Source organism: Condylostylus longicornis, unplaced genomic scaffold (assembly GCF_029603195.1).
Source record: "Condylostylus longicornis isolate FDR11 unplaced genomic scaffold, ASM2960319v2 ptg000114l, whole genome shotgun sequence".
Lineage (NCBI taxonomy): Eukaryota > Metazoa > Arthropoda > Insecta > Diptera > Dolichopodidae > Condylostylus > Condylostylus longicornis.
The window spans coordinates 319,236-347,165 of NW_026578082.1; the positions used below are offsets into that span (position 1 = coordinate 319,236).

Below are 27,930 nucleotides of genomic sequence, written 5' to 3' on the forward strand. Positions count from 1 at the left end.
TTGTCTTACAGTTTGGTCAAATTTTAATATGTTTTTATTGTTTACTTCAGTAAAATTGCAATAGATGTCCTGTTAGTGTTCGTAGCATTAAGGTAATTTTAATTTTTTTATTAAAATTTTTATAAAAATTAAAATTTTTAGCCTTATGTAAACACACATGCTGTTATAAATCTGAATAAATACGAATTAACATACAGCATACAATATACAGCAATTCATGTGGCAAATACTTATTTCAAGAAATTATCTCTTATCATAAAGCTAATAAATCAACATTACCTCGTGGTAAAATGTCATACCGTTGCTTCAACAAATTATTTTCATATAATAAACAATGTCATTGCGCAGATACCGTTATAAAATCCATATGTATAAATATTTTTTTTTTTTAATTAAAATTTTAAAAGCTCTTTATTTGAGGAAAATGAGTATGCAATTCCAAAACAGTTTGACTAAAAAAGTTTTGAAAATTATGCTTACAGCCAAAAATTTATTTCAAATTTTATTCAATAACATTAAAATTAAAAAATAACTATTGTAGGTATGGGAAATTTTTTTTTCGATTTGTGCATAGAGATTTGCAAATTCGATCTGATTGACTCTTTACGCACAAAGGTTATTAAACTTGCGTGGTAATAAGACAAGGAGCATTAATTCAAAAAAGTAACTCAAATCTTATTAAATCAGTATTTATTATTGATTCATCAAAATTTTAATGTTTGGACCATGAACTAAAATATAATATGAATTGTAAGTGCACATTAGCAAGAAGACTTTATTATCCATACTGAAAAAAAAAAGAAAGCAAGAAATCAAAAAATGTAAAAGCACTTTGAACTCTAAGTGCAAGAATTTAAAGAAATAAAGTACAAATCGGAAAGCTTTTTCTTATGGAATACTCGTTATTTTACTGTACTACTATGTACCCTAATCATTATCTACATTTATGTATATCACACATTTAATACGTACGTACGTATAACAATTTTTATCATTCACCTCAATATCTTATAAAATAGCTTTAGAAAAAGTTTTCCTGAACTAAATAGAAAATAAAAAAAAAAATTGGAAACTTTTTTTTGTTTTACTTGAATTCGTCTAGTGTCTAGTCTTTCTCGAAATTTGTCACCTGAAATACGCTTTTCCGAAAATCAAATATACAAAAAAAAAGAATTTTTCTGTTTTTGTTTTTTTATTTGTCTTTAATATTTATTATTTAAATAAAATATACAAGAGTGTTAGTGTAATTAATTTGTTTTTTTAATTCCTATTAAAAAATAAAATTTTAAATTTTTATTAATTATTCAAAATTACAAGAATTTTTGTGAAATTCAAGAGTGCATTTTAAAAATTAAAAGAATTTTCATAAGAATCTTATATAATTTGTAATTCTATGTGAAAAATTAAAATTTCCAATCGATAGTTTGTTTTTTTCTACACGAAAATTGATTAATCATGTGTATAACTTCTAAAAGAAGTTTCCATTAATTGCCGCTCCTATTATCACTTTTGATTTTGAAATAAAGAAAATTGTCAGAAAAAGGATTTCAACTACAACACATCACTGAAATTTCCTGCATCACTTATACATAATTTTATTTTCAAAAATAATAAAAATTTAAAAGTGAAATTTTAATTCAAAAATTTACGAGAATAAATTAAATTTTTTGGTCCGATGTCATTATAAATGTCAAAGTTGAAAATTTACATTAAATGATACGTATGTATATGTATATAACAGTTAAAATACAGGCTATATAAAAAAGAGGAGGAAAAAATTATATAATTATAAAAATATATTAATATTAAAGAAATCAGAGCTGTAAATTATGGCATTAATTAAATCAAAATCAATTCTATTTAAATCAAAATCAATTATTGTCAATCGATTTATCCTGCCAACAACAAATTATTTTTCAACAAGTACAAATAGTAATACAGAAATTAAAGAAAATTCTCAACAAAATTCAACAATAACAACATCACATTCATCTAATAATGCACGAAATGTGGTATGTATACAAAATAATATAAAATAATAATTACACCTAAGTCCTCAAAATACGACATTTTTTAATTTTAAGATTTTATGCCGTAAATTGAATTGTATTTAATTAGAAAATTTATTTTTTAATTATTATGTTATTATAATCAAATTTTATAATCCAATTTTAACAAAAATAAATAAAATAGAATTGAATTGAATTGTTATTATGTAAATATGTCACTTTGATTCGTATTTTTATAACTTCTATGACTAATGTCAGGAGAAAGGCTACAATAAGTCAGAAATGGTTACAGTGTCTCGGTGGATTCTCCTACCCCATACTCGATTCACTTAAAATCTATACAAATTTCAGGAGAATAAAAAGAATTTATTAATTTTTTTTTTGTGCGCTTCAACTTGTTTTGCTGTAACTCATAATTGTACATTTCTTTATATTTTGACACTATTAATGAATATTTTCGCAAATAAAATTACATCTTTTGGAAATTGAATAATATTTTTCAAAATTTTCTACAGCTCTATTAAAATTTTTCTAATATAATTTTATTAATTTCGAAAATTCAATTGTTTTTGAGCCATTTTTTCTTTCATTATTAATATCTGATTTATCTGATTAGAACTATTATTATCAACATTTTTGTTTTCTTAAATATCAATTAGATCTTCATAAATTAAGACGTCTTATAATGACTTAATGTAATGTCATTAAGACGTCTTAATGTCAATGAGGTCTGTAATATCTTGTCGTATAATTCGAAATTTCGTATTATTAGAAGATGTCGTATTTCTAGGACTGGGTGTATATAAAATTTTTCATTCAAATATATTATATTATTAAATATAATTTATTAATTATGTATTTGTATTGTATAACAACTATATAAATTGCAATTTTTTTTTTTTGCTAATAATATAATTTTTTTTTTGTTTTCATTTAAAATAAAATCCTTGAAATTTTTCAATAAATATTGTAGAATTTTATATATACATATATATATATATTTTGTTAAAATCTACTACCGACACACATATGTATATATATGTAAGTATATACAATATTAGAACCACCTGATAATGAAATTTTTTTTTTATTATAAATATTTATATTTTTATTATACTTTTCTTATTCTTTGCAAAATGAAAAGAAAAAAAATTATTATTGATGAAATGCCAAAATTTATGTTTAACAATAAGTATGTATTTATATACGTTGTTTATGCGTAGGAATTTAAATATGTATATGTACATATATAGATTTTGTATTAAATTTTAAAAATATACTTAATTACTTATAATTAATTTTTTGTTTTTGTTAAACTAAGTTTGGCAAAACAACATTTTAAAGTACGTTCATATATATATATATATATATATATATATATATATATACTAATTGATTTAATTTAAAAATAAATTTATTTTTGAAATGTTAAAAGGAAAATAATTATTATAAAAGTATTTATTTTAATTTTAAATATTTTAAAAAATTTTTAAAAAAATTTTTAGTTTCAAAATTTTTTGGATAAATTTTAAATATTTAATTTTGAATAATAAAATTATGAATTTAACTTTTGATCATACTCCCAATTGCAAGAGACGTGTATTTTTCCAAGAGTGCATTACAACATTAAGATACATATATATATATCATATATATGTAAAAAGTTTTACCGTCATACAAACAACATTAATTTTCTAAATACAATAAATTTTTTTCGCTGTTCATTTTATTAAAATTAAAATTTTCTAGAATTTAATCTCAACAAAATTTAATCACTCTACAAAATTTAATCTCCATATTCCCTTTCCTCCATATTTAGTTATATTTCACGATTACAATAGAAATTTTGGAAGGAATATATTGAACAGCCTATAATCGTGTATCTCACTCTTTTTTACTCACTTTTTTATTCACTCTCAAATCAGAATTCTCAGTATTTTTTAATGGATATTTAATTTTTTCTAAAATAAGATTGCTCATCTTTTCAATTAGATTTTTGCATTTTTTCTCAAATTATCAACTGAACGTATCACTTTCAAAAACAAAGTGAATAAATTTTGCATGCATTTTAGAGGAAAACGAGATACGCAATACTAAATAATTCTTCTCACTCGAAAATTACATTATACAAATTCATATGATATTTTGCTCAGTTTCTTCTCACTTGCCGAGTAAATAGAGAGATAGACGATCAGATTTGGGAAAATTTATTAATTTTTTTTTTAAATTTATAACATTGACTCTTAAAATTTTCTAAAAATTAATTTTAATTTCAGTTCCTCATGCAATTTAAAATGAAATTCCTTTATAAATTCAAACTAAAATGTAATTCAATTAAAATGTGCATTTACGATATAGGTAATTTTTCTTTAAAATTACGTCACAACCACGGTATAATATTAATGAAAATTTTCCAGAATAATTTTGCATTATGCTTGTTGAATTCCTGTTCAATACTTACTTATTTTCCTACCCGTACACAACAATACAAGGGTTAAAATTTCGAAATAAATTTCATACAAAAATTACATAATTTTATGATTTAACTTTTAAAATCCTGCGGAAATTCATTTTAACATTGACATTAACATTCAAATACACACTGTTCACAACACTTTAACATTTCAGACACTATTTTATAATATAAACGTACACATATTTATTTGTATGTAGATTAATATTCTTATTTTATAAAAATAAAATTTATGAGTAAATAAAAAAAAAAGCGTAAATTTCACGTCAGAAATTCTTAAATAAATAATAAAGAACAAGGAAAACAAATATGTGATAAAAAAAAAAAATGAAAAATACGGTCAGATGCCTCTCAGAAATTTTAATATGATTTTTATCAAAATTAAAAAATTCTAAAATTATAATAACAAAGTAATAAAAAAATTTTATTTTTGTAAATCATCAAACATTAAAAAAAAAAAAAAAATCTTGATACGAGCCCCCAAAATAGATGATGTTTTTTCATGAAAATTACAAAATAATAAAAACAAAAATAGAAATAAACATGTGATCGTATTGGTTAATAACTTGAAAATTTTGAAAATATTTTGTTTTCCATAATTAGCATAAGAAAATTATAATTTTATAATTTTGATCTTAAAAAGGTTTGATCTTATTTAAAATTGATAACCTTTGCGATTACCGAAACATTTTTTTTTTTCAAAAATTTGTTGAGGCTGTCCCCGGCAACGCAATTATCTTGGGCAGAGTTTTCTGAGCGTTCAGAAAATGTAGTCCAATTGCCTTCAGGATATCTCCAGTTTTCTACTGATAGCAGGGGTATTATAAGCGGAAGCATGAGAAGTCTACAATAAGTCGTGATAAATTGGAGGATATGTCCTCTTGCCTCACTCAGTTCCCTTGGAATCTACCGAATCTAGCGAAATAAAATATTTGTAATATTTTAATTTACGTTTTTATTCTAATATTTTTCATTCAATACAATTTTTATGCCTAAAACAATACGATGCTTTAACGCACATAATATTATTGCATATTTATAGGGGTACAAACTTTTGATTTTAATTAACTAAACAATGTTGTTGCATTGCTTAGCTTCAACTATTAAATTCATAAGTCAATTTTCAATAGTGGTCCAATAGATTTTCAAAAATTTAGTCCAGAATCGAAAACCTTCATTTTAAAAGATTTTATTAAAGATTTCATTAAATTGGAGACAAATTCGTTTCACAATAAATTAACGCATTTAATAACAAAATAAATAGCGAAAATTATATACAGGATTTTAGTAATTTCAAAGCCAATGTAAATCAAATGGAACATTTTAGAAAAAATAGTTTAAAGTTTATTCTTAATTAACGTAAATTTTAATAATCAAATTTAAAATTAATCACGAAAAATCACAATAAATCAAATAAAAAGTTTTATTAAAATTTTCTTATTCTAACTAGTAATATTGGATTTTACACTGAAATATGTAAATTATTACAAAATATCCAGACTTGTTACTTCCTTTACATAATATTTACTGTTATGTAATTACATAATATTTACTATTTAACCGTGTTATTATTCTTTGTCTCGCACCAATGAACGCGTTGGTAAATGAAAAAAAAAAACTTAAAATTTTTGATAACACAAAATTAACACTATACAAACAAAAAAAAAAAAAACTGTTTCATTACACCACTTATGTCATAAGTCGGATTTTTCTCTTTAATAATATATGCGTATAAATTCCCCACACTTCTTATCAGAATTAAATTAATTGTATACTTTGAATTTTTGTTTTTTTTCTGTTGTGGGCTAGGCAACATAAATTATATTGCTGTTCCATATAATAATTTGTACATGAAGTAATTGTCATAATAAAATATTTGAGAAAAAAACAACCAAAAATATTATATTATACACATACATACATATATATATATACGTAAAAATATATTTAAAAAAAAAACATAATTTTTAATTTATTATCACGCCGTCGATGAAGAGAAACATTGATTTAATAAAATTTCGCCGGGTGATAATTTCTACAAAAAAAGAAATAAGAATTGTTGTTGTATTTTTTTGACCTAGACAAAAAATTAGAGTAAAAATTAATTAATTCATTGTCAACTTAGTGATTTATACAAATATTCTCGAGCAGTGTATATTTTGTCTTAATTACCTGCCGGCTTAAGATAATAAAAAAATTTTATTGTACGTATAAAATTTAATGAACTTTAGAATGAATACCTTTTTGAATTACGTTATTATGACTCAATTAAATGTATGACTTTACCTACTTACTCGAATTTATATATAGCTAGTAAAAATTTGTAAATTTAAGAAAAATATTGAATTTCACCATAGAATAATTAACACATTTTTATTCATAAAATAAAATTTTAATATTTTCACCATATGGTCAAACTCAATTTAAAACTTAAAACTTGAACAATTTACCAAATAATTTAAAATTTATTAAATAAATTACAGATTTAGTTTTAGTTTAATTCGGATTTTTACGGTATTAAATTTTCAACATAATTATGTCATTTTATTTACAGGTCATATTTTAATCCATTAAAACTCAATGACATAAGCTATTCTGTACAGTAATCTATGACATTGAAATGTAAAGCATAGTGAAATAAAATATAGCAATATAGAATACAACAAAACAAATCTCAACCCTTACAAGTTTTATTTAGTTTTTTATATTTAAAAAGAGTAACACATACGATTATCGTCTATTTATTAAAAATGTGGCTGTGCTTTATATAGTTGTGTTTTAATATCATAAGAATAAATAGTATAACACCTTATTACTAAAGAATACCAATAGCATGCAAATTATATTATTAGTCTAGCGTAATATTCTATGTTATTAGACTATAATGGATATAAAAATAAAAAGATTTAAAAGGTTTCATTAAGTCGTGTGTGTTTACTTTCGAATTTTTACTATACGATCTAGCATATTTTTGAGAAAATTGAATTTGCAATTTGCAGACATAGAAGGGAAAAAATGCAGAAATTTTTAAATTGCCATTACGAGTAGTTGTAAAGACTTAATGTGTCATAAAATTACAAAAATAATTTTTAAATTCGCCTAACGTAGAAAACAATGACTTCTCTCGTATAATACCTTAATATTTATAATAGTTTATAGATACATGCAATTCGGATAAAGGTACAGTTTAAAATTGGCAAATCTGTCTGCCAAATCAATTTTGTCTGCGCAGACAGTATAAATTTTCGAAGTTTAAGATATTAACCATTTATAAAAATGAATAAAAATCAAATAATTTGATTACTAAAAAGTTTGCAAAAATTTTAATTAAAATTTTAATTTTAAGTGACAGGACGGCCGCTATGAGGACGCTCCGACGTGCTGCCCAACTTCTGGTAACATTTTACTGCATCATAGATAGTCATTTTTTGGTAACCAGTCCTCCTTACAATCTCAACTGTCTTCATACCTATCCTGTGTAATTCTATAATAGTAATACGCTTGTTATCGCGATTCATTTCTAGGCTAACAAAAAATAAAGACACAGTTAGCAGGTCACTTGAGGTAAAATTGCACGACGAATACAAATAATGAAACCAAATTGAAACCAAAATTTAAACAAGAAAAATTAGTATTTCCAAAAGTACGACAACTTTTCAGACATCCTGTATAAACGTAATTATTTACTTCATCTGACTCAATTACTCCTTCTCATCCCAAATATATGCAATTTTGCACTATATAGCACAATTCTTTGGTATTTTTTAAAACTTTGCCTCAAATATGCTACAATTAATTAATTTAATAAACCATTTAAAATAAATTCACACTTCAATTAAACTTTTACATTCATTTTTGCTCTCTTTCTTTTCAGAATTATGCAGAGACACTTAAAAATTTTAAGAATGCACTCTCTGGAATCGCTCGACAAGTTAAAAGTGGCGGAAGTCCTGGGTAAGATAAAATAATTTTACAACATTTTTAAATAATCAATTTAAAAAAAACAAAAAATCGCAGATAAAAAAAATTAAATACCGTTTAAAAACTAAAATATCCCACTCACTGTTAATCTCAAGCATTGTTTTGACTTAAGAGTACTCTCTGTATATTTTAAGTGTTGTACAATACACAAGAATTAATTCAAATAAGCATTTATATACTATACACTATATTTATATTTATTTATTATACACTTATGTACTCTGTATAATCCAATTTTATATTTAGTTAGGAAGAATACAATGTACAGCAGAATAGATAAATATATGGGTGTATAAATGAGTGTAAATGTGTTTCATACTTAATATGTGGTTTAATGTTAAAATATTGATTTTTGTTTTTTCTTTTCTGTTATCCTTTTTACCAAGGCCATTATTCTATATTTGAATGTTTTTGTGTTGAATTTATACAGATTGCTTAAGCAGAATGTATAGTTACGCATATTATGTAATCACAATTTAAAAAATATTTTGCACTATGTATATGGTAGGTTTATTCAATTGTGAAGAGCGTATAAAATCACACAATGTGATTTAGTTTACACTAAAATTTCATGAAATTTTCAAATCATTAATGTTCTGTATTATATAAACAGTCTTAAGCTCTTAATTAGGGTGAACATGAAGCAGTTCCATGTAGAGGAAAAATTTGAGCTTTAAAAAAACTTGCTTATCTGTGAATAAAAAGAAAAATTGCTATAGCAGTGGTTCTAACCGTTTTATAGCTCGTGGCCTCAAAGAACAGTTCATTTGCTTGGATAGCCTCCCCCTTTAAATAAAAGGCTTTTTAGCTAAAATTTTCATAAAATTATAAAAATTTTACAAAAAAAAAAAAATTCAGCATAAAAAATTTTTTTATGAATCTCATTGAGAAGTTTTATATAGTAAGATATTTTCTGATGATAATAAGCCAATTTTTTACATAATAAAGTGTACATACCATATTTAAAAGAAAAATTCTGCGAAATATTTATAAATCGAAAACCTATGGAACCTATGTTATTAGAAGTAATCATGAGTTAAACGAAATAATAAACAATGCAGATATTGTAAGGTGTATTAAATCGCAAAGGTTAAAGTAGCTGGGCCATATAATGCGAATGGAATATGATAGAAAACCGAAGAATGTATTGCAAATATAAATCCGACCAAGCAAGAAGACGAGATAGACCTAAAAAGGGGTGGCTTAATGATGTTGAATACGATATAACCAATATTGGTATTGTAACTTACAAAGAGAAAAACAACAGATAGAGAAATGTGGAAGGAATATATCATGGAGGCAAAAAACCATCCAGAGTTGTAGGTCAAAAGAAGAAGAACATAATAAAGAGTAAAATTTTTGTAAGCTTTGAAACGAATTGGTATAGCACACAGTTGCTTCATTGTAGAAGGAAGATACTTCCTAGGCTTTCTCTAGTAATCATACGATAAGTATTAATGATATTGTTATAATGATTTAGTTGCATGTACTCAACTATGGAGTCGTTTGCAATTTTGCTTCAAGATGCGCTGTGGCCCACGTTGAGTAACATGACACTATAGTTTCATTAATTTAGCTTAAAATATCTGATATTTTTAATTAACAATGCACGAAAATAAATTTAAATGAACTAAATTTATTTTATCCTCTATAATTTTTTAATTCTCAATGACCTTTTAAAATCTATAATAACAGAGTCATTGTATTTTCGAAAAGTTCAAAATTCTATTAATATTATTTAAAATAATTTTCTTATTTTATATATTTATTCTCGATCCTTTTATAGGTCATCTCTTAATTATCACTCACAATATTTTTAATTAAAATTTTATAATTAAATGGAAAATATGAAAAAACACATGATAAAATCATTAACTATTTTTCTTTTAAAACAAAGCCTGACTCTTAAATATATTGAATAAAGATTAACATTACTTGCAAAAATAAATTAATTAACACCTTAAATATTTTTATAAAAAAAAAATTTTTATCGTAAATTATCTATGAAATTCAAATGTTGTAAATTAATGCTTTATTCTTTATTTCATATCAAAAAAAAAAAAAAATTCTTAACTTCTCTGAAAAGTTGCTAATTTTTTCTTTTTTAAATTAATAATCAAATAATCACGTTTTAATTTTTTTCTCTTTTCAAATTTTAATAATCCCGTGATAATTTTTTCTTCCCAAATTGTATTACTACTATTATTTTGTATAGTTAATTTACTACTTAGTTAAAATTAAAAATATTTGAAAATTAAATTAAATTAACTATATAATGAGATGCAATTAGAAATTTTAAATATTTTCTTATACTATTTTTAAAAAAAAAATTATTCTACAATTTCTCATATTTATAATAATTAAAAAATTTAATGTCTTAAACTTGTAGTATAGTAATTTTACGATATTTTCAATATTTGCAAATTTTTAATAAAATTTTCTATAATTCTGTGTCGCAAGAACCATACAAGAGTGTTATACATTCAAGAATATGAGTGGTCAACGTATAAGTCTCACCTTAAAAAAAAAAACAAAGATCATGATAACAAAATTGAAAAGAATTTCATCATCTTTTTTTTTGTGTTGTTAACACAATTAAATGCTATAATTATACGGTCTAGAGCGAAAATATATCATCAAATATATTATTTTATTTAGCAAAATGATGAAATTTTTAAAATGATTTGAAAAATTACCTATCGTATAACACAATTTTGATGAAATGTATATGATTGCATTTTTGAAAAATTACATAACTGAGATTGGAATATTTAACATGGAACAATAATAATCCTTAAGAGATTTTATTAATTAAAAACATATAAAATTTTATGCAATCATCATATGAAATTAACCTATTAAGATTCTCAGATCCGAATTTTTGAGACATTAAAATCCGAACAAAAATTTAGGCTTCGTGTAAATTACAACAATCTATTATTATATAAGTTGACTATTCCTATTTAATTACCGACCGTATTGTGTAAACAATAGGTCGGTTATGTGATGGCAACAAATTTTGCGTATCGAGTTTTCGGTGGGAACGTACTTCTCCATAGTAGGAAAGTGTAAATAAAGTATTTTTAGCAACCTGTCGGTCTGTCGGTCTGTCGGCCTACATTTTTTTACATTTTTCACCATATCTACAGAACGAATCGATGGAATTTCTTAAAATTTAATATTTGAGTTCTGGTTGTTACTAACTGGCGAGCATTTCAGTGAATTTGGATAGCACAAAGTGAAACTCTACTAAGAGCCAAATTTACATTTTTCTAGGTATGTTAACTATAAGCTTACTAATGTCCTAAAAATTGGAAAGAAGTATTTAACAGACATTTTTATAATATTCTGTTATACTTTCACTTAACTAGACAATACACATTGCGGTCGGTTATATGGTGACCACATCAGATTGTTTTTTATTCGTTTTTAATTTTTGAAAATTCCCATGTGATTCAATTCAGTTGTCAAATTCAAATTGATTCAGTTTGCAATTTTAAAATAGAAAAATCATTCGAAATGATGCCTCTAAATTATTTTAGTCGAAACGAGATTTCAAATATATCCCCTCGCAATCTCTATAATTTATAAAGATTAACTGATATCAATTGTAATTTTGGAAAAATACTAAAAATGTATAATTATACTAATATTTCGGCCGAAATACAGAGTAAAAAAGTCGTACCTAACATTTACATTCAATTATATGCAAAGATAGAGAGATGGCAGTGATTGACCCCAACGATTTAAGTAGAAATTACTTGCAAATTTCTTTCAAGCATTTTCAAAAATTTTAAATTTGCGGCCACTAATTACAGAACTATTTTTTTACAATATTATATGCTTTTGATTTTTTCAAATTCAATTTATGAAACGTTTTTATTATATAAATCTTTGATTGACACATAAATAAAAAAAATTTGACACGTAAATGAAAAATTGTCACGTAAATTCAATATAAATGACGACTTATCGCCATTATTATAAAAATTATGCATGTAAGTAAAATAATGACGTGCAACCATAACTGATTTCAATCAAAATGTGTCAATAAAACTATTAAAAACAAAAATATTTTACTAGATAATACCAACCAACACACACACACACACATTTCACTTCTCCCCCTCAACTTCGACAAAAAATCTCCATAACCTTTTTTGAACTTGAAAATCAAAAAAATTTATTAATTGTTGTCTATAATTAAAATATAGTTGCCGATTTCAAAATTTATTATTAATAATCATAATATAACAAAAAAAATGATAATTTAAAAAGTAAATTCTATATATAATTTTCTATATAACAAAAAAAAAATAAATAACAATAAAAATATATTTGAAACGTAAAATATGAAAAAAATATAAAGAGAAAAATAAAATTTTACTGTTGAGTTTAAGTCAATATTTTTCCACTTTTTTATACTATTATACACTAATATTATTATATAAAAAAAAAAATTAATTGTCAAAATTTTAACATACGATTTTACCCACACTTCATAACCCGATACTATTATTGTGTATATAATAATATGTATAACAGTTTTCAATAAAAATAAATAATATTTTGTAATTTTTCTACATTATTGTTGCCTACATACCTCAAATTAGAATTTTAGCATACACGATTTACATAAACGTGTGAAAGTTATATTATTATAATATATGAATACATATATATATATATATATAACAGTTTTTTGCATCAAATTAAATAAATGATACTCGTAAATATCTAGAATTATTCAGTTAGATATTAAGAAAAAAAAACAATATTTACTTACAATATAATTCAAAAATAATTTTTACAAAACTGGCATACAATATTTGCATCGTACACAAACTATTAAATATTTGTATTTTTCGAAAAATTATTCTAAAATAAATATTAATTAAAATATTTTTTTTTTCTTATAAAGTTCAATAAACCATTATACAAAAAGAGAATAGAAATTTTCAAGAACAGCGTAAAATTTAGAAAGAGGCACAAAAATAAAAACAAATTCAACAGGTTAGCAACGAACATTTTCGAAAATTTCGAAAATTTCTTTAGTTTTTTTTATATTTAATAACCCTGATCAGTGATTACGCTCTATATTTACATATTATCATAATCTTTTTCAAAATTTTGTAAAGTATTGACGTCAAATCAGATCTAGAAAAAAAAAGAGAAAATAAATGTTATTATTATTAAAATAAATTATTTATTTTGTGAATATTACACGATTATTATAGAAAATTGTTATATACACACACACACTATAATATGAGTAGTTTTCTTGACCCAAAGACCATTTTACTGCGTAATAATGAAAAAAAATTCTTTTATTATAAAATAAATAAAGAAAATATTCAATATTCAATTATTAGTTTAGACAAAAATTCCAAGAAAACTATATGTGACCAAAACTTAATTTGTTATACTATATAATAAATGATAAAATGGTGGAATGAAAAATTTAAGCACTCTGCAATATTTAATATGGTCAAAACAAGTCAGTCATTCTTAATTAGTTAATTTAGTGCATCATATTGAAAATTAAATTCCGAATAATTTCGAACAATAGGAATTGCAAACTCCTTTAAATTATTCAAACAATTTAAATCCTATATTTAATCTTCAATTTATATTTATTTTAAAAGCCAATATTCTCAATAATTAATTTATTTCGAATTTTAATTTATTATAAAATTAAAGATAATTTTTGAAATAAATAATTGTTTACAGAGTATAAAAATTTCAAAATTCTTTTTAATTCTAAATTAAAAATTTAATATTTTCTTTCTATATAAATTAATTTTAATTTTTTCTACATAATAATTATGTATCGTCAGTTAAAAAGCAGAAAGCATTAAGTCAAGAAACTGTGTTTTGAGTAAATTCAATTTGAAGAAATCGTAAAATTGTAAAACTAATCAATTAGTGCAATGGTATTGGTCTCTTTAATTTCTGGATTTATAAACTACATTCTGGATTTGCATGATTTTTTGCCACAACAAAGATTATATTATTCTGATTTGATTCATCTATGAAATCCGAATTCTCAAAAAATGCACTTAGTGCTTTCTACTTTTTAACCGGCGGTATATTAATTAAAATTTAAATATTTTGTGAATTTAATTTTATGGCATGTTACAAAAATAATTTACGATGCAATCTTAATTATGTATTCGTATTTGTACCGAATCTACCAGCAACCCTTCATATTTTATTTTTATATTAATAATAATGAATTCCTGCCTCCCTATTTATATATACCATTAACGATATAATAAACAAATATGTATATGTACCTATATATATATATATATATATATATATATATTTATTGAAAATATACCTATATATATATATATATGTATATTTTCAATAAATAATTTATTATCATAAATATAATTATGTGTAGCTACAATTATTTCTCTGATGACAAAATGAGTTCCAATATATCTATATGACACCTATAGGATACTAGAAAAAAATAATAAAAAAAAAATTTATGATAATATTATTTATAAATATTATAAAAAATAACTTTTGAAAAATAAATATTATTTTATATTTTAAGCGTTAATTGACCGGGTCACTTTTAGAGAAAAAAAATAAAAAAAAAAAAATAAAATGAATAAATGCTAAAAAAAAAAATTTTTAGTACAAAAATAATCTTAATTATTATTGTATATCAAATAATTGTATGTAAATTAAATTTAATACTTTTAGAAATTCATCGAATTTATCAAGAAAAAAAAACAATTATACGATCTTCTGTCATTACAATTAAAATGTAAATTTTAAAAAGAAATTGATTATTTATTTACAAAATTTATAATTAATAATTGCAATTCAAAGAAATTTGCCCAAAATTAGTGATCTATACAAGCCTTTATAATTATTATCCACATGAAATTATTTTCTTATACAAATAAAGAAGAATTAAAACTGTTATACTCTAATTTTTAAAAAATTCTTAGAACGATTTTCATTTTCAGTAATTGTTTTCAAATATTTTAATTACTTTTAAGATTAATTAGAAAAATTACCATTTTATTATCCAATATATTATGTACATAAATTGTGTATAACAGTATATAAATTTTAAATAATGTATATAATTTATTAAAAAAGTAAATATTCAAAATAAATTTGAAAATTTTTGTGTCTTCTCAGAACAACATGTAAATTTTCGATTCATTCAACTAATTTTCGATTTTTGATCTTACTTAGAATCGATTTCTTCTCTCACAACAAAATAATAGATATACTTATCAACAAATAAGAGCAATTGCTACGAGTACAACTTTAAATAAAATACAAATTCAATCTAAATATAAAAATAACCTTTGAACTCATCTTGATTTACATAATTATGACATCATCATTTTATCCTTATTCATTTTTATTTCCTCTTATACACTATTTTAATTATGTAATTTCACATGTTGTAAAAATATATACGATGTAATTTTTATATTTATTTAATAAATTTACAAAATTTTTAATTGTATCGGATTTAAATGAATTTTAATAAATAATTTTTTTCTCTATTTCATACGATATTATTGGCATTATTAATTAATTAGCATGATACTTCATTTCGTAATTTTTACAATATTATTCTCCAATTATATATATGTATATTACAAAGAAAAAGGGCAAACAAAAATATTATTGAAATCAAAATTAAATTACAATTAATATTATTTAATAGTTTCTCAATAGCAAACAAATAAATTGTTTATACATAAATATTATTTTTATGCATTTATACTTTCTATTTACTAAACTATACGAATATTGTCATATTTATGCAAATAAATTGAATATTTTTTTTTATATTTGTTGCAATATCAATTTGATTTTCAACTGAAATATATATATACCTATATATTCAATTATAATTAATTTAATGTTATAATAAAGAAAGAGTTCCGACATCATTTTTAACATTATATTGTACATAACATTTCAATAAACAATTAATTTATGACAATAAAATAATTTATTTGTATATAATATTAGACGCCATAGATACGAGTACCAAATTCTCATTTTAATAATATTTAATATGGAATGAACAAAAATATGATTATGTATACTGTACATAGTGTGATAATATTGCAAAGATCATGTTGCATATTTATTTTGAACAATTTAATAATTTCAATTAATTTTTCGCTAATAATTATTAATTAATAATAAAATTTTCGACAATATATATTAGTTTATAAAATTTACTAATAATTTAATTAAAATTCAAGAAATTAAAATTTTTTGTATTACAATTCTGTTCATGTTTAAAATTTATTCATATTACACGGTTGTATCTCTTTGCGCCGTATTTTATGCAATTTCTGTTATATGAAATTCTCGCATGCTATAAACTTCGATTTTTATTTTAAGCTTTATATTAAGAGATTTTATAATGTAATTTAATACTGTTGTGTGCATAATATTCACAATATTAAGAGTTGATATTAACAACATTATTATAAATTATAAAATTATCAAATTATTACAAAAAAAATCTTAATTTTTGAAGTGAAAACTTAATATGGAAGCCAATGATGTCACATATTTTTCATATCAAAACAAAAAAATTTAATTGATTCCGAAATCAAAAATATTTTTACAATTGTTAAAATAAAATTTTAATGTCTCAATTTCATAAACATATGTAGATATTCGGTTTGACAATCAATTTAAAATCATAATTTAATTTAATTTTATTAAACTTTTCAATTCAATTTTTATTTTTATTATTCTTAATCGAAAGAGAAATGCTTATTTATTCCAAAAATAATATGATCACATGATATATGTATAATATATGGTATACATATAAATAATAAATTTTAAATTCATCATAACAGCAGCTCAAATTCATAAATTTCAAATAATTTTATTTTAACAGCAAACTAATGTAAATACTCTTATTTCATAATTATTAAGTAAAGGACTTTTAGGTTAATACAGGTATATTATATATAAATATAAGAATATTCATATATTATATTAATTTATAGGGTATATTAACATAATTTATTCGCATTAACAACAATAATATAACAAATTATTGTAGAAGAAAATTTAAAATTAGCATTTATAAGTGAGATATGCCAATTAAAAATTGTTTTTAATTAATATTTTAATATTTAAATGAAAATTAAAAAATTCTAATACTTTTACAATCATGTTAATTTCTCCTATAATAAAGAATTAAGATACTGCTAGTGTTATCTGGTTCTTGTTTCCAAAATTCCTTTGAACTTTCTATTATACTTTTATATTAAATGTTAAATTAATATATGATAATTATATTGTATTCGAAAATTTTTAACAGCAAACTATTTTATTGTTTAAAAATATTGAATAATTAAATATTAATTGAAATACTAATTAAAATACATTCATGCAACTGAAAATAATCATGAAACTTAACACATATGTTTCAACACAAAACTATTACTGCAATATGCAACAGATTAAAAACACTATTCAATAACAACTATAAAAAAACATATTAAATAACATAATTAAATTAAAATCTGAAAATATAATAAAAATTATATTTTTGTAATATTTTATATACAAATACAATTAAAAGTGACATATTGTTATACATATTTATATATGAAGGGTGATAATATTTATTAAAATTAAATGTTTAAATAGAAATAAAAAAAAAAAAATTTCATCACTTCAAAATTGATATAAAATTTGATTTAAAATAATTGATAATTTTTTTGTTATATTATACACAGTAAACTCTCTGCACACATGATCTATCAAAAAGATTTGTTTCGTAGAATAAAATTTTATAGATTTTCTTATAAAACACAACAAATTCATGTTGTACAATTCAAAAATTGAATTATTTTTGAGAAATTAGCATAAGCGACAAAATTGAAAATTTAAATACAAAAAGATTTAATAAATATAATAAACTTTAAATTAGTTTTATTTCATAAAAAAATTTCAATATTTTCTATGATGTTCGAGAAATAATTTTATCTGCTATCACCATCATCATCATCATCATCATTTCGATTATAATACAATGTACTATCGTAATATCAATTAGGTTACAATTCATTTGAAATGAATTTTGTCTCGTATATGATGGTAATTTAAAATCAGAACAGTAATCCTGCGAGAATAGCAGTACAGTAATTATAAAAGAGAAATTTAGTTGTTGTGAGAGAAATTTTAGTGTTTTCACAAAATAATGTTGTATAGAATATTAAATATGATTGAAAATCATGTAATATACGCAGAACATTGAAATATAAGAATTATATTAAAAAAAACTGTAATTATTAATATACAAAATTGTATAATATATTTATATTTATATATGCATACATATACTTGTAAATAAATATAAAATCTATACATTTTGTGTGAATATTTCTTGTACATATTCTAATACCAACAAGAAAAAAAATAAATCAATCTAGCTCTTTATTATTTTTCTTATTATTTTATAAGTCTACATATATATATTTTTTTATTATTTTAAATCAAAAAAAAAAATTTATTTAACAAATTAGCTTTGATATGAAAAAATACAAATTGTTATGTTTTTTGTTTGTTGTTATTATTCTTATTATTTTCAAAGTGTGATTCTTTTCTTGATTTGATATACACAATAAATAAATTTGCTATAAAAAGAAAAATTTCTATCAACTCGAATTCACTCTTACTCTTGATTTTGGAAGTTAATAACTAAAAATATTTTATAAAAAAAAATTAACTTAGCTAATCAAAAAAGAAAAAAATAAAAAATTATAATTTTTGAAATAAAATTTTAAAATTGATTAAATTTCCTAATTGTAATTAATAAAAAATTTTAATTAGTTATTTGAATCGATTATATAAAATATAATTATATCGGAAATAAATCTACATAATTAGATGAAAGTTAATTAAAGACTAATTAATATTAAGAACAAATTAACCAAATAAAATACCAAATAATTATTTGAAAAAAAAATACATATATTTTTAAAATTTAGCAAAAAAAAAAAATATTTACAAAAAATTTTTAATTTTATTGAATTTTATAAATTATTATCAAGAAAACAACCAAAACAAAAAAATTTAAAAATGGAAAAATTTGAATTAGAAAATACAAGTGATTTATTGAGTAGTGATGGAGAATTAAAAGATATTAATTATAATTATTTTAATAAAAATGATATTGAAAATGATATACCCTTAAAAGAGGATATTCCAGAAGCAGAAAAACCTTTTCAAAATGATACCGGTGTTCTTGATGGAATATCAGCAAAACAAAAAGAAGCTTTGGTTCGAATTATTGCAAAATTTATTAGGTATTATAAAATATTTTTTAAGTAATTTAAATTTAATTAATTGTGGTCTTTTCCTACTACCCCGCTCCAATTATATACAATTTCTTAGAATTTTTTTGATATTATATGAAAAATAGGATTTTCCACCAAAAAATTAAGAGGAAAAACAAAAATTAAAATGTATTTAATGCGAAATTCGAATTTAATTCGAATTCTAATTCGAATTTATTAAAATAATTGAGATTATTTTTTTTACGATATTAGCAAATTGCTAATATCGTAAAAAAATATGTTTATCGTAAGTGATTAAAATTATAATTATAAAGAAAAACATCATTACGTACAAATGAATCATGTGCGCAATACATTTTTTTTTTTAATTTTTACGATATAAATTATTTTGTTACGATATATACATATCTAGACTGAATTACTATGTAAATATATTCCAAACATTTCCAAACACAAATTATTTAAAAAAAAATTTAAATTTTGTTCTTTTATACTTAATTATAAATATTTTCATAATTATTAAATTAAATGAAAAGACTTAGTTATTGAAATTAATATTTGAATCTAACTCCACCGTGTTGGCATATAAAATTTAGAACATGAATGAGAATTTTATTTATGGTATTTTTACGATTACGAAAATTTTAAATATATATACATATTGGAGAGTAAAGCATACTATAATTTCGTATAATAGTATATCAGTTTAATTGATGATATACTTTATTTTTAGCAAACTATAATGAGTAGTATTCATATCACGTGTTAAATATTTATGTTTTTCGCCCGATTATAGAAAAAATTAAATAAAATTAATTCTTTCACACCAAAATATTTGTGATAACCTAAAATTATGCAATATTATTATACAAATAGCAATAGCTATTTCTTAGCTAAAATGATATGAATTTTGAGTACATATGCATAAGAAATTAATAATTATAAATGAAATCAAAATAAGTCAAAATTTCAAAATATAAATTTTGTAATCTGTTGATTACTGATGATTAATGAGTTACAAAATAATTTATAATAATAAGTAAAAAAAATTTTACAGTCATGTAAAAAATTTTAAATTTTTTGATGACTGCATAGCTAGTAACATAGCAAGTGTTCGAAATATTTACACTTATAATTTATAATTTTATAACTAACTTATATATATATATATTAAATTTTTATATAAATTTAAAATTTTATTTTAAATTAAATTTTTATAGAGAACATAATCGTGATGAAAGATTAATTATTGAAACTATTGATGGTCGAAGTGGAGAATATGTAAACGTATTCCTGTAATAAATTCTATATTCTATTATAAATATACGTAGCTTTATTTAAAAATTACATCAATTAATATTTTATTGTAATTTTGTCCCTATAATCATATTAAAGTATAAATATGTAAATTTAACAGACTAAATAATTAGAAATATTGTATATTTTACTAAAACTTTGCACTTTATATATTTACTTATTTATTTTCAAATGTACCTACGCAAAAACTAACCAACTATATGAAACAAAATTACCTGACCTTTTAAGTATTTAGTATAATTACTACAATTATCCAGATTGTAAAATGCTAATAAATAATTGAAATAATGTGCATGCTATAAAATTTTCTTCTGCAAATATTGATTAAATTTCTAAATATTCAAATTTGTCTTAATAAATTTTTGCACAAAATTTAAGAAATTACAATGGCTTTTCCTGGTCCCATTAATTTATTAAAAAAATATTTAAAATATACCCATTTATTTATTTAAAAATTTTTTCATAATTATTATGTAAAATACCCTCCTCATAGAGTTGAAATTAAAATTTATATATAAGTAAATAATAATTAAAATTTTTAAATGAAATTAAATTTTCTTGTGTCTAATATTTAAAAATTAAAATATTTAAAATTATTTATTTGCAAAAACCAAAGGATTTATAAAAGAAATTAATAGAAAATTATATTTTTCAATAATTTTAATTACAGCTATCATAAACGATTTTATTCAGTGAGGCCGTGAGTAATAATTGATAGCTCTCTCTCTTTCTATATACATTATTTTTTAAACTGTGCTTATATAACAATATGTTTTGTAAATTTTTATTTAATTATTTTACGTATATTAAAACTCTATTTATATTCTGTTTTATAGTAAACTATATAAATTTATTATATTTGCTATTCATTTTCATTATACATTAATTAAAATGTATAAATTTTAATTTTATTTTTGAATTTAAAATAATAAGAATAATTCCATTTTGATTTTAATTTTATAATTTAATAAATTTAATCTGTTATATAATCAGTATTCCTCAATTTACTTTTATATAATGAGTATATATTTTAATTAGATTTCATTGAAATAAAATTTTAATTTTTAATTATATAAAAATAATATTCGATCACAATATTCGAAATATTTATTTATTTGCTAAGCACTCATTTGAAACTGCATACTCGTATTACACTTTAGTCAAAATTATAAATAAAAAATCGGCTGTAAGTTATTGTCACTATTTAATGAAATTCAAAATTATTTAATAAATTTAATTTGTGTAGTAAAAATAAAAAATTGATTAAATCATGTCTTGTCCAATTATTTTTCACCACAGTTTCTAATAAAAAAAATTGTGTTATGTAGTTGTTACGTAGAAGTAGTTGAAAACACATTGTAGTACTGTAGAATTTAGTTGATAGATTCACGTCAGTAGACATCACGTTATTTTTATACCCGTACGAACGTATGTTCGAAGGGTATACTAAATTTGCCTTACCGTTTGTAACGCTAAGAAATAACGGTGTTAGATATAGACTCAAGTGTATGTTTTTAATCAGCGTCAAATTCTGAGTTGATTTAGCTTTGTCTGTCCGTCCGTCCGTCCGTCCGTCCGTCCGTCCGTCCGTCCGTCCGTCCGTCCGTCCGTCCGAACGATAACTCAAAAACTAATTGAGCTAAGTACACCAAATTTTCACAAATGATTTATTGTAGTAAGTGCCAGAACTCTATTTAAATTGGACATGATCGGGGTACCGGTTCGGGTAGCTGCCATACAACTTCAAAATTATTTTGGCTATATCTCAGAAACTATAAAAGTTATGGTATTGAAATTTCATACAAACGAATATATTAGTAGGGCCAATATGTCACATAAAAGTCGTTGAAATTACTTGGCTCCTTCTGGTACCTGCCATACAACTTCCAAAATTATTTGGCTATATTTCAGAAACTATTAAAGCTATGGTATTGAAATTTCACACAAACGAATATATTGGTAGGGCCAATGTGTCACATAAAAGTCGTTGAAATTACTTGGCTCCTTCTGGTACCTGCCATACAACTTCAAAAGTTATTTGGCTATATCTCAGAAACTATTAAAGCTGTGATATTGAGATTTCACACAAGTGAATATATTAGTAGGGCCGATGTGTTGATAAAATTCGCTAAAATTTCTTGGCTCTTTCTGGTAGCTGCCATACAACATCAATAGTAGTTTGGCACAACCAGTATTTTGAATAACACATAGTACTGAAATTTTGCATAAATTAATATGGTAATACGGCAACTTAAAGTCATAGTCTGCCCCATAGTTAGTTATGGCACATTAGTTATTCGCACATAGGATAACAAATTCGTACGGGTATCATAGAGTTGACAAGGTCAACTCTATTTTTTTTCTCGTTTTTTTTAGTGCACGTTCTTTTGTAATTTTGTGCACGTTACTTATTCTATTTCGTTTTTATTTTTATTAAATTTTAATTTTTAATTTAAAAAATTTTTTTATTCTATTTTATATCTGAAGTCATCGTGAAAAAGAACAGAAAGATGCTGAAGATTTACTCTTTGATATGTTCAAAAGTGATAAGACAACCAATGGTGATGTTATTCCAATGGGAAAATTTTTAGCAGTAAGTTATGCGTGTAAAAATATTTTAATTCCTGGAAAATCTATAAAAAATAAATAAATTTAATAAAAATTAACTATTTCTTCATTTAATTGTAGGCTTTAAAAGCATGCGGAATTCGTAAAACTGATCCAAGAATGCGAGAAATGATGGAAAATCTAAAAAAAGTTCATAAATTATCAAATTATGAAGGAAGCTCTGCAGAAACACAAAAATTAAATCGCGAAACCTTTAAAGCGTAAGATTTATTTTGTTTCTTATCTTGACTCTTTTGGAAAATTTTTACAAGCACTTCTTTCTGTAACCTTTTTATTTAATGTAGTAAATTTAAATTTTAAGAAAAAAACCAATAATAAAATATATTTTATTTTAATATACATAACAGAGTAATCTCAAAAAATATAGTTTTGGTTGCAAGAGCATTCCGTCATCAATTTGTTATACCAGATTTTCAAAGTTTTTGTCATGATATTGAAGATATCTATTGGAAATGTAAAAATAATACAGAAGGTAAAGTTGCAGCATATATACCGCAATTGGCAAGAGTTAATCCGGAACTATTTGGTGTCAGTATATGTACTATTGACGGGCAACGTTATTCAATTGGTGACATTGATATACCATTTACTGTACAGAGTTGCAGTAAACCATTAACATATGCGATTGCTTTAGAACATTTAGGACCTGATGTTGTTCATTCATATGTTGGACAAGAACCAAGTGGTCGTATGTTCAATGAATTGATTTTAGATTATAATAGTAAGTTTATAAATTTTATTAAATTTTTAAATATATATACATATATAACTTTTAAATATTCTTTTTTTTAGAGAAACCCCATAATCCAATGATTAATGCTGGAGCAATATTAACATGTTCTCTTTTACAAACTTTAATTAAACCAGAAATGAATTTAGCAGAAAAATTTGATTTCACTCAACAATGGTTTAAAGTAAATTATATTTAAAATTTAATTTAATTTAAATTGTATTTTATTTTTTTATTATTTCATATAGAATATGGCTGGTGGCGAATATGTTGGTTTTAATAATGCTGTATTTTTATCAGAACGTGAAGCTGCTGACAGAAATTATGCTCTTGGCTTTTATATGAGGGAACATAATTGTTATCCTGAAAAAGCAAACTTGAAAGAAATATTAGATTTTTATTTCCAAGTATGAAAAATATAAAATACAACAAAAATCAATTATAATTTGTTGATAATTCTATAAAATAAATTTTAACTAAATTAAATTTTTTAGTGTTGTTCAATGGAAGCAACTTGTGAAACAATGTCTGTTATAGCTGCAACATTAGCTAACGGAGGTTTGTTGAAATATAACAATATAATAATATTATAAAATTTAAAAATTTTCAATTATTTACATAGGAATTTGTCCGATAACCGAAGAAAAAATTTTAAAACCAAATGTTGTTCGAGATGTTTTATCAATAATGCATTCATGTGGTACATATGATTATTCAGGTCAATTCGCTTTTAAAGTTGGTTTACCAGCCAAATCAGGTGTTTGTGGTGGTATGATGGTAGTTGTTCCGAATGTTATGGGTATTTTTATATGGTCACCACCTTTAGATCAATTAGGTAACAGTTGTAGAGGAATACAATTTTGTGAAGAACTTGTTAAAGTTTTCAATTTTCATCGTTATGATAATCTAAAGCATGTATCGGGTAAAAAAGATCCCCGCAAGCATCGGTATGAAACAAAAGGTTTATCAATTGTAAATTTGTTATTTTCTGCTGCTAGCGGTGATGTGACTGCATTACGTCGACATAAGTTATCTGGAATGGATGTAACGTTAGCTGATTACGATGGACGTACTGCATTACATTTAGCTGCCTCTGAAGGTCACTTAGATTGTGTTAAATTTTTATTAGAAATTTGTCATGTACCACATAACTGTAAAGATCGTTGGGGTAATTCACCAATGGATGAAGCTGAAACATTCGGACACACACGTATTGTTGAATATATTAAACAATATGATGCAGAAATTGGTGCAACTGATGATACAAATAAATCAGAAGTTGTTTCAAACACCCTAACAGCTAATGAGGTATTTTTTAATTAATTTATATGTGAATTCTCAGTTTAAATAATTTTACGTAGAAAACAGTGTTTAGATTATATGTTTACGTAGAATTCGTAGATAAGGTGAAGTAGTTGTATCGTACGCTTTCATTATCATCACTATTTTTCTCTTTTGTTTAATCTAACGCACAAACAGACACTTTTTAAAGCTTAATTTAGTTTCGTTTTATTTTAAATTAACAATTTTATACACTCTGCAAAGTAACCTCTAAAATAATAAAGCGCTTTAAAACAAACAAGCAAATTCAAAAACTGTACATAAAACTTTGATGTACCATTTGAAATTACTTATCAAGAATAAGTAATAAAGACTCGGTTCACAATAAACCTGTTGGTAATTTTTTTGAATCTGCTCAATGTTTAACATAAAAATTAATTTAAACTTTAAATCGGCTTTAAATTTGCATATTTTGATTATATTTTACATAATTTCTCACAACAATTTTTTTTTTTTATGCAAAAACAACAAAGTTACACGAATCTATTATTCTAATTTATAATTTTTTCCTATTTCTTCCTTAAAAAAAAACTTCATCTTCATCTCTAGATTAGGGTAAGATAAATTAGATCGACCCGAGATGTAAAATAGAATTTTTGTATTGAAAATTTCAACATTTTTAGGAGGTAAAATCGATTTCTGATGAAACCGGCAGTACAACATCTACTTTCGAATATGATCGAAGCACAACTTCTAGTCCTATTCCAGGTGATACAGACGAACGAAATAAACCAGGTTTATAGTCATCTGTTAATTTAAAAAATAAGATTTTGAAATTTTTTTTCAAAAAATGAAAGTATTTTTCTTTTTAGAGATATTCATTAATATTATTGATTACATTTTTAATTATATTTTGAATTATATTTTAATGCTGTGCATTTTAATTTTATAAAAGAAGAAAAAATTCTTATCAAAATTAATTTAATTCATAATTATTTTTTAAGTTTTAAAAATTTTAGAAGTACATACATTAATATTTCTATGTACACGTTGTAATTTTATACTGTTCCAAATTGTATAACAAAAGTAAATTCCTTAAAACGAGACAATAATTACATATTTAGTTCTAAAAATTAAGAAACAAAAAATGTTAATAAATTGAAAAATATAAAGTTTGAAAAAATTTAAATATAAATTTTATAAAATTAATGGTAAAATTAATTATACGTACATATTGTTGTTATAGTTAATTACAGTATCGATAAATTTATTTTTTTCTGTTTAATTGATATATTCATTAGAGAAAAAAATAATCAAAGGAAAATAGTGTAAGACAAATATATATCTAGGATGAAAAATATTAAGCTAAATCCGATATTACAAATTTTTCTTCTCAATACACGCATTTATAAAACTAAATTCAATCACAATCTTTAATGATATTCATATATCATATTTGACCAAATTTTAAAATTACCAACATATCTTTTAATAGCATTTGAAAAAATCCATTTTAAAAAGTGAGACTTTAAATAGTTCACAGTCATAATGTATAATCTTCATGTTATTCTAAATCAATACCATACGTATAATAAATAAATCAAATTTTTATTATTTTATAAGTTTATGACAATAATAATTTTAGTTAAATTTAAAATTATGTTCTAGAAAATCGATTAAAACAAAACTTAATCTTTAAAAAGCATAAAAAATAATAAAAAAAACAAAAGTCAATTAACAAATAATATTGAAAAACAAAAATAATGATTTATATATGAATAAAAAATATGCTGTTGCCATTAACTCTGCTGTGCTGTTAAAAAATTTTTACCAAATAGTAAAAATACTATATACACATATAATTATTAAAATTGATTATAATATAAATTTTAATTCATATTACATTTTGTTAATATTAAGTATTTACTCATTATAATATAGTAAATGTTGTATTTTGAGTGATATTATATAAACTTATAAAATAATTATTTAAATAAAACAAGGAATTACATAATTAAGAGTTGAAACTTTAGCAATATTTAAAAATATATAATCATACATATTTATTGTATAAATGGTATTTTTAATTTCTTATATTTTAATTAAAATCTCAATGTATTATTTGATATTTTTTCTATACTATATAATAAAATACATAAATATATATATTTTTTTTTTTGTTTATAA

General features: G+C 22.3%; 1 protein-coding gene across 8 annotated transcripts; it reads left to right on the top strand.

Annotated features, from left to right (window-relative positions):
• The first annotated feature begins 1,322 nt into the window (after positions 1-1,322).
• Positions 1,323-27,925, top strand: LOC129614634 (glutaminase liver isoform, mitochondrial). Of its 8 annotated transcripts, XM_055529358.1 has the most exons (12): positions 1,323-2,012; positions 8,357-8,436; positions 21,008-21,082; positions 21,775-21,804; positions 23,592-23,697; positions 23,793-23,932; positions 24,080-24,453; positions 24,525-24,646; positions 24,711-24,869; positions 24,957-25,020; positions 25,085-25,770; positions 26,427-27,925. In XM_055529358.1, exons 1-12 carry the CDS (start codon positions 1,830-1,832, stop codon positions 26,544-26,546), a joined length of 2,139 nt encoding a protein of 712 aa, XP_055385333.1. In that variant the 5' UTR covers positions 1,323-1,829; the 3' UTR covers positions 26,547-27,925. The 8 variants fall into 8 exon arrangements, with proteins under 8 accessions (XP_055385333.1, XP_055385334.1, XP_055385337.1 ...); XM_055529359.1 differs by lacking the exon at positions 21,775-21,804; XM_055529362.1 differs by lacking the exon at positions 21,008-21,082 and having other exon boundaries at positions 1,324-2,012; positions 26,427-27,924.
• Positions 27,926-27,930: the final 5 nt, after the last annotated feature.

What these genes read in the sequence shown, in the direction of transcription:
- LOC129614634 (XM_055529358.1), top strand. Translation starts at nt 1,830, where the DNA reads ATGGCATTAATTAAATCAAAATCAATTCTATTTAAATCAAAATCAATT. An exon ending in AATCGCGAAACCTTTAAAGC is followed by an intron (nt 23,933 to 24,079) that starts GTAAGATTTATT and finishes TATACATAACAG; the next exon opens with AGTAATCTCAAAAAATATAG. An exon ending in TGCAACATTAGCTAACGGAG is followed by an intron (nt 25,021 to 25,084) that starts GTTTGTTGAAAT and finishes TTATTTACATAG; the next exon opens with GAATTTGTCCGATAACCGAA.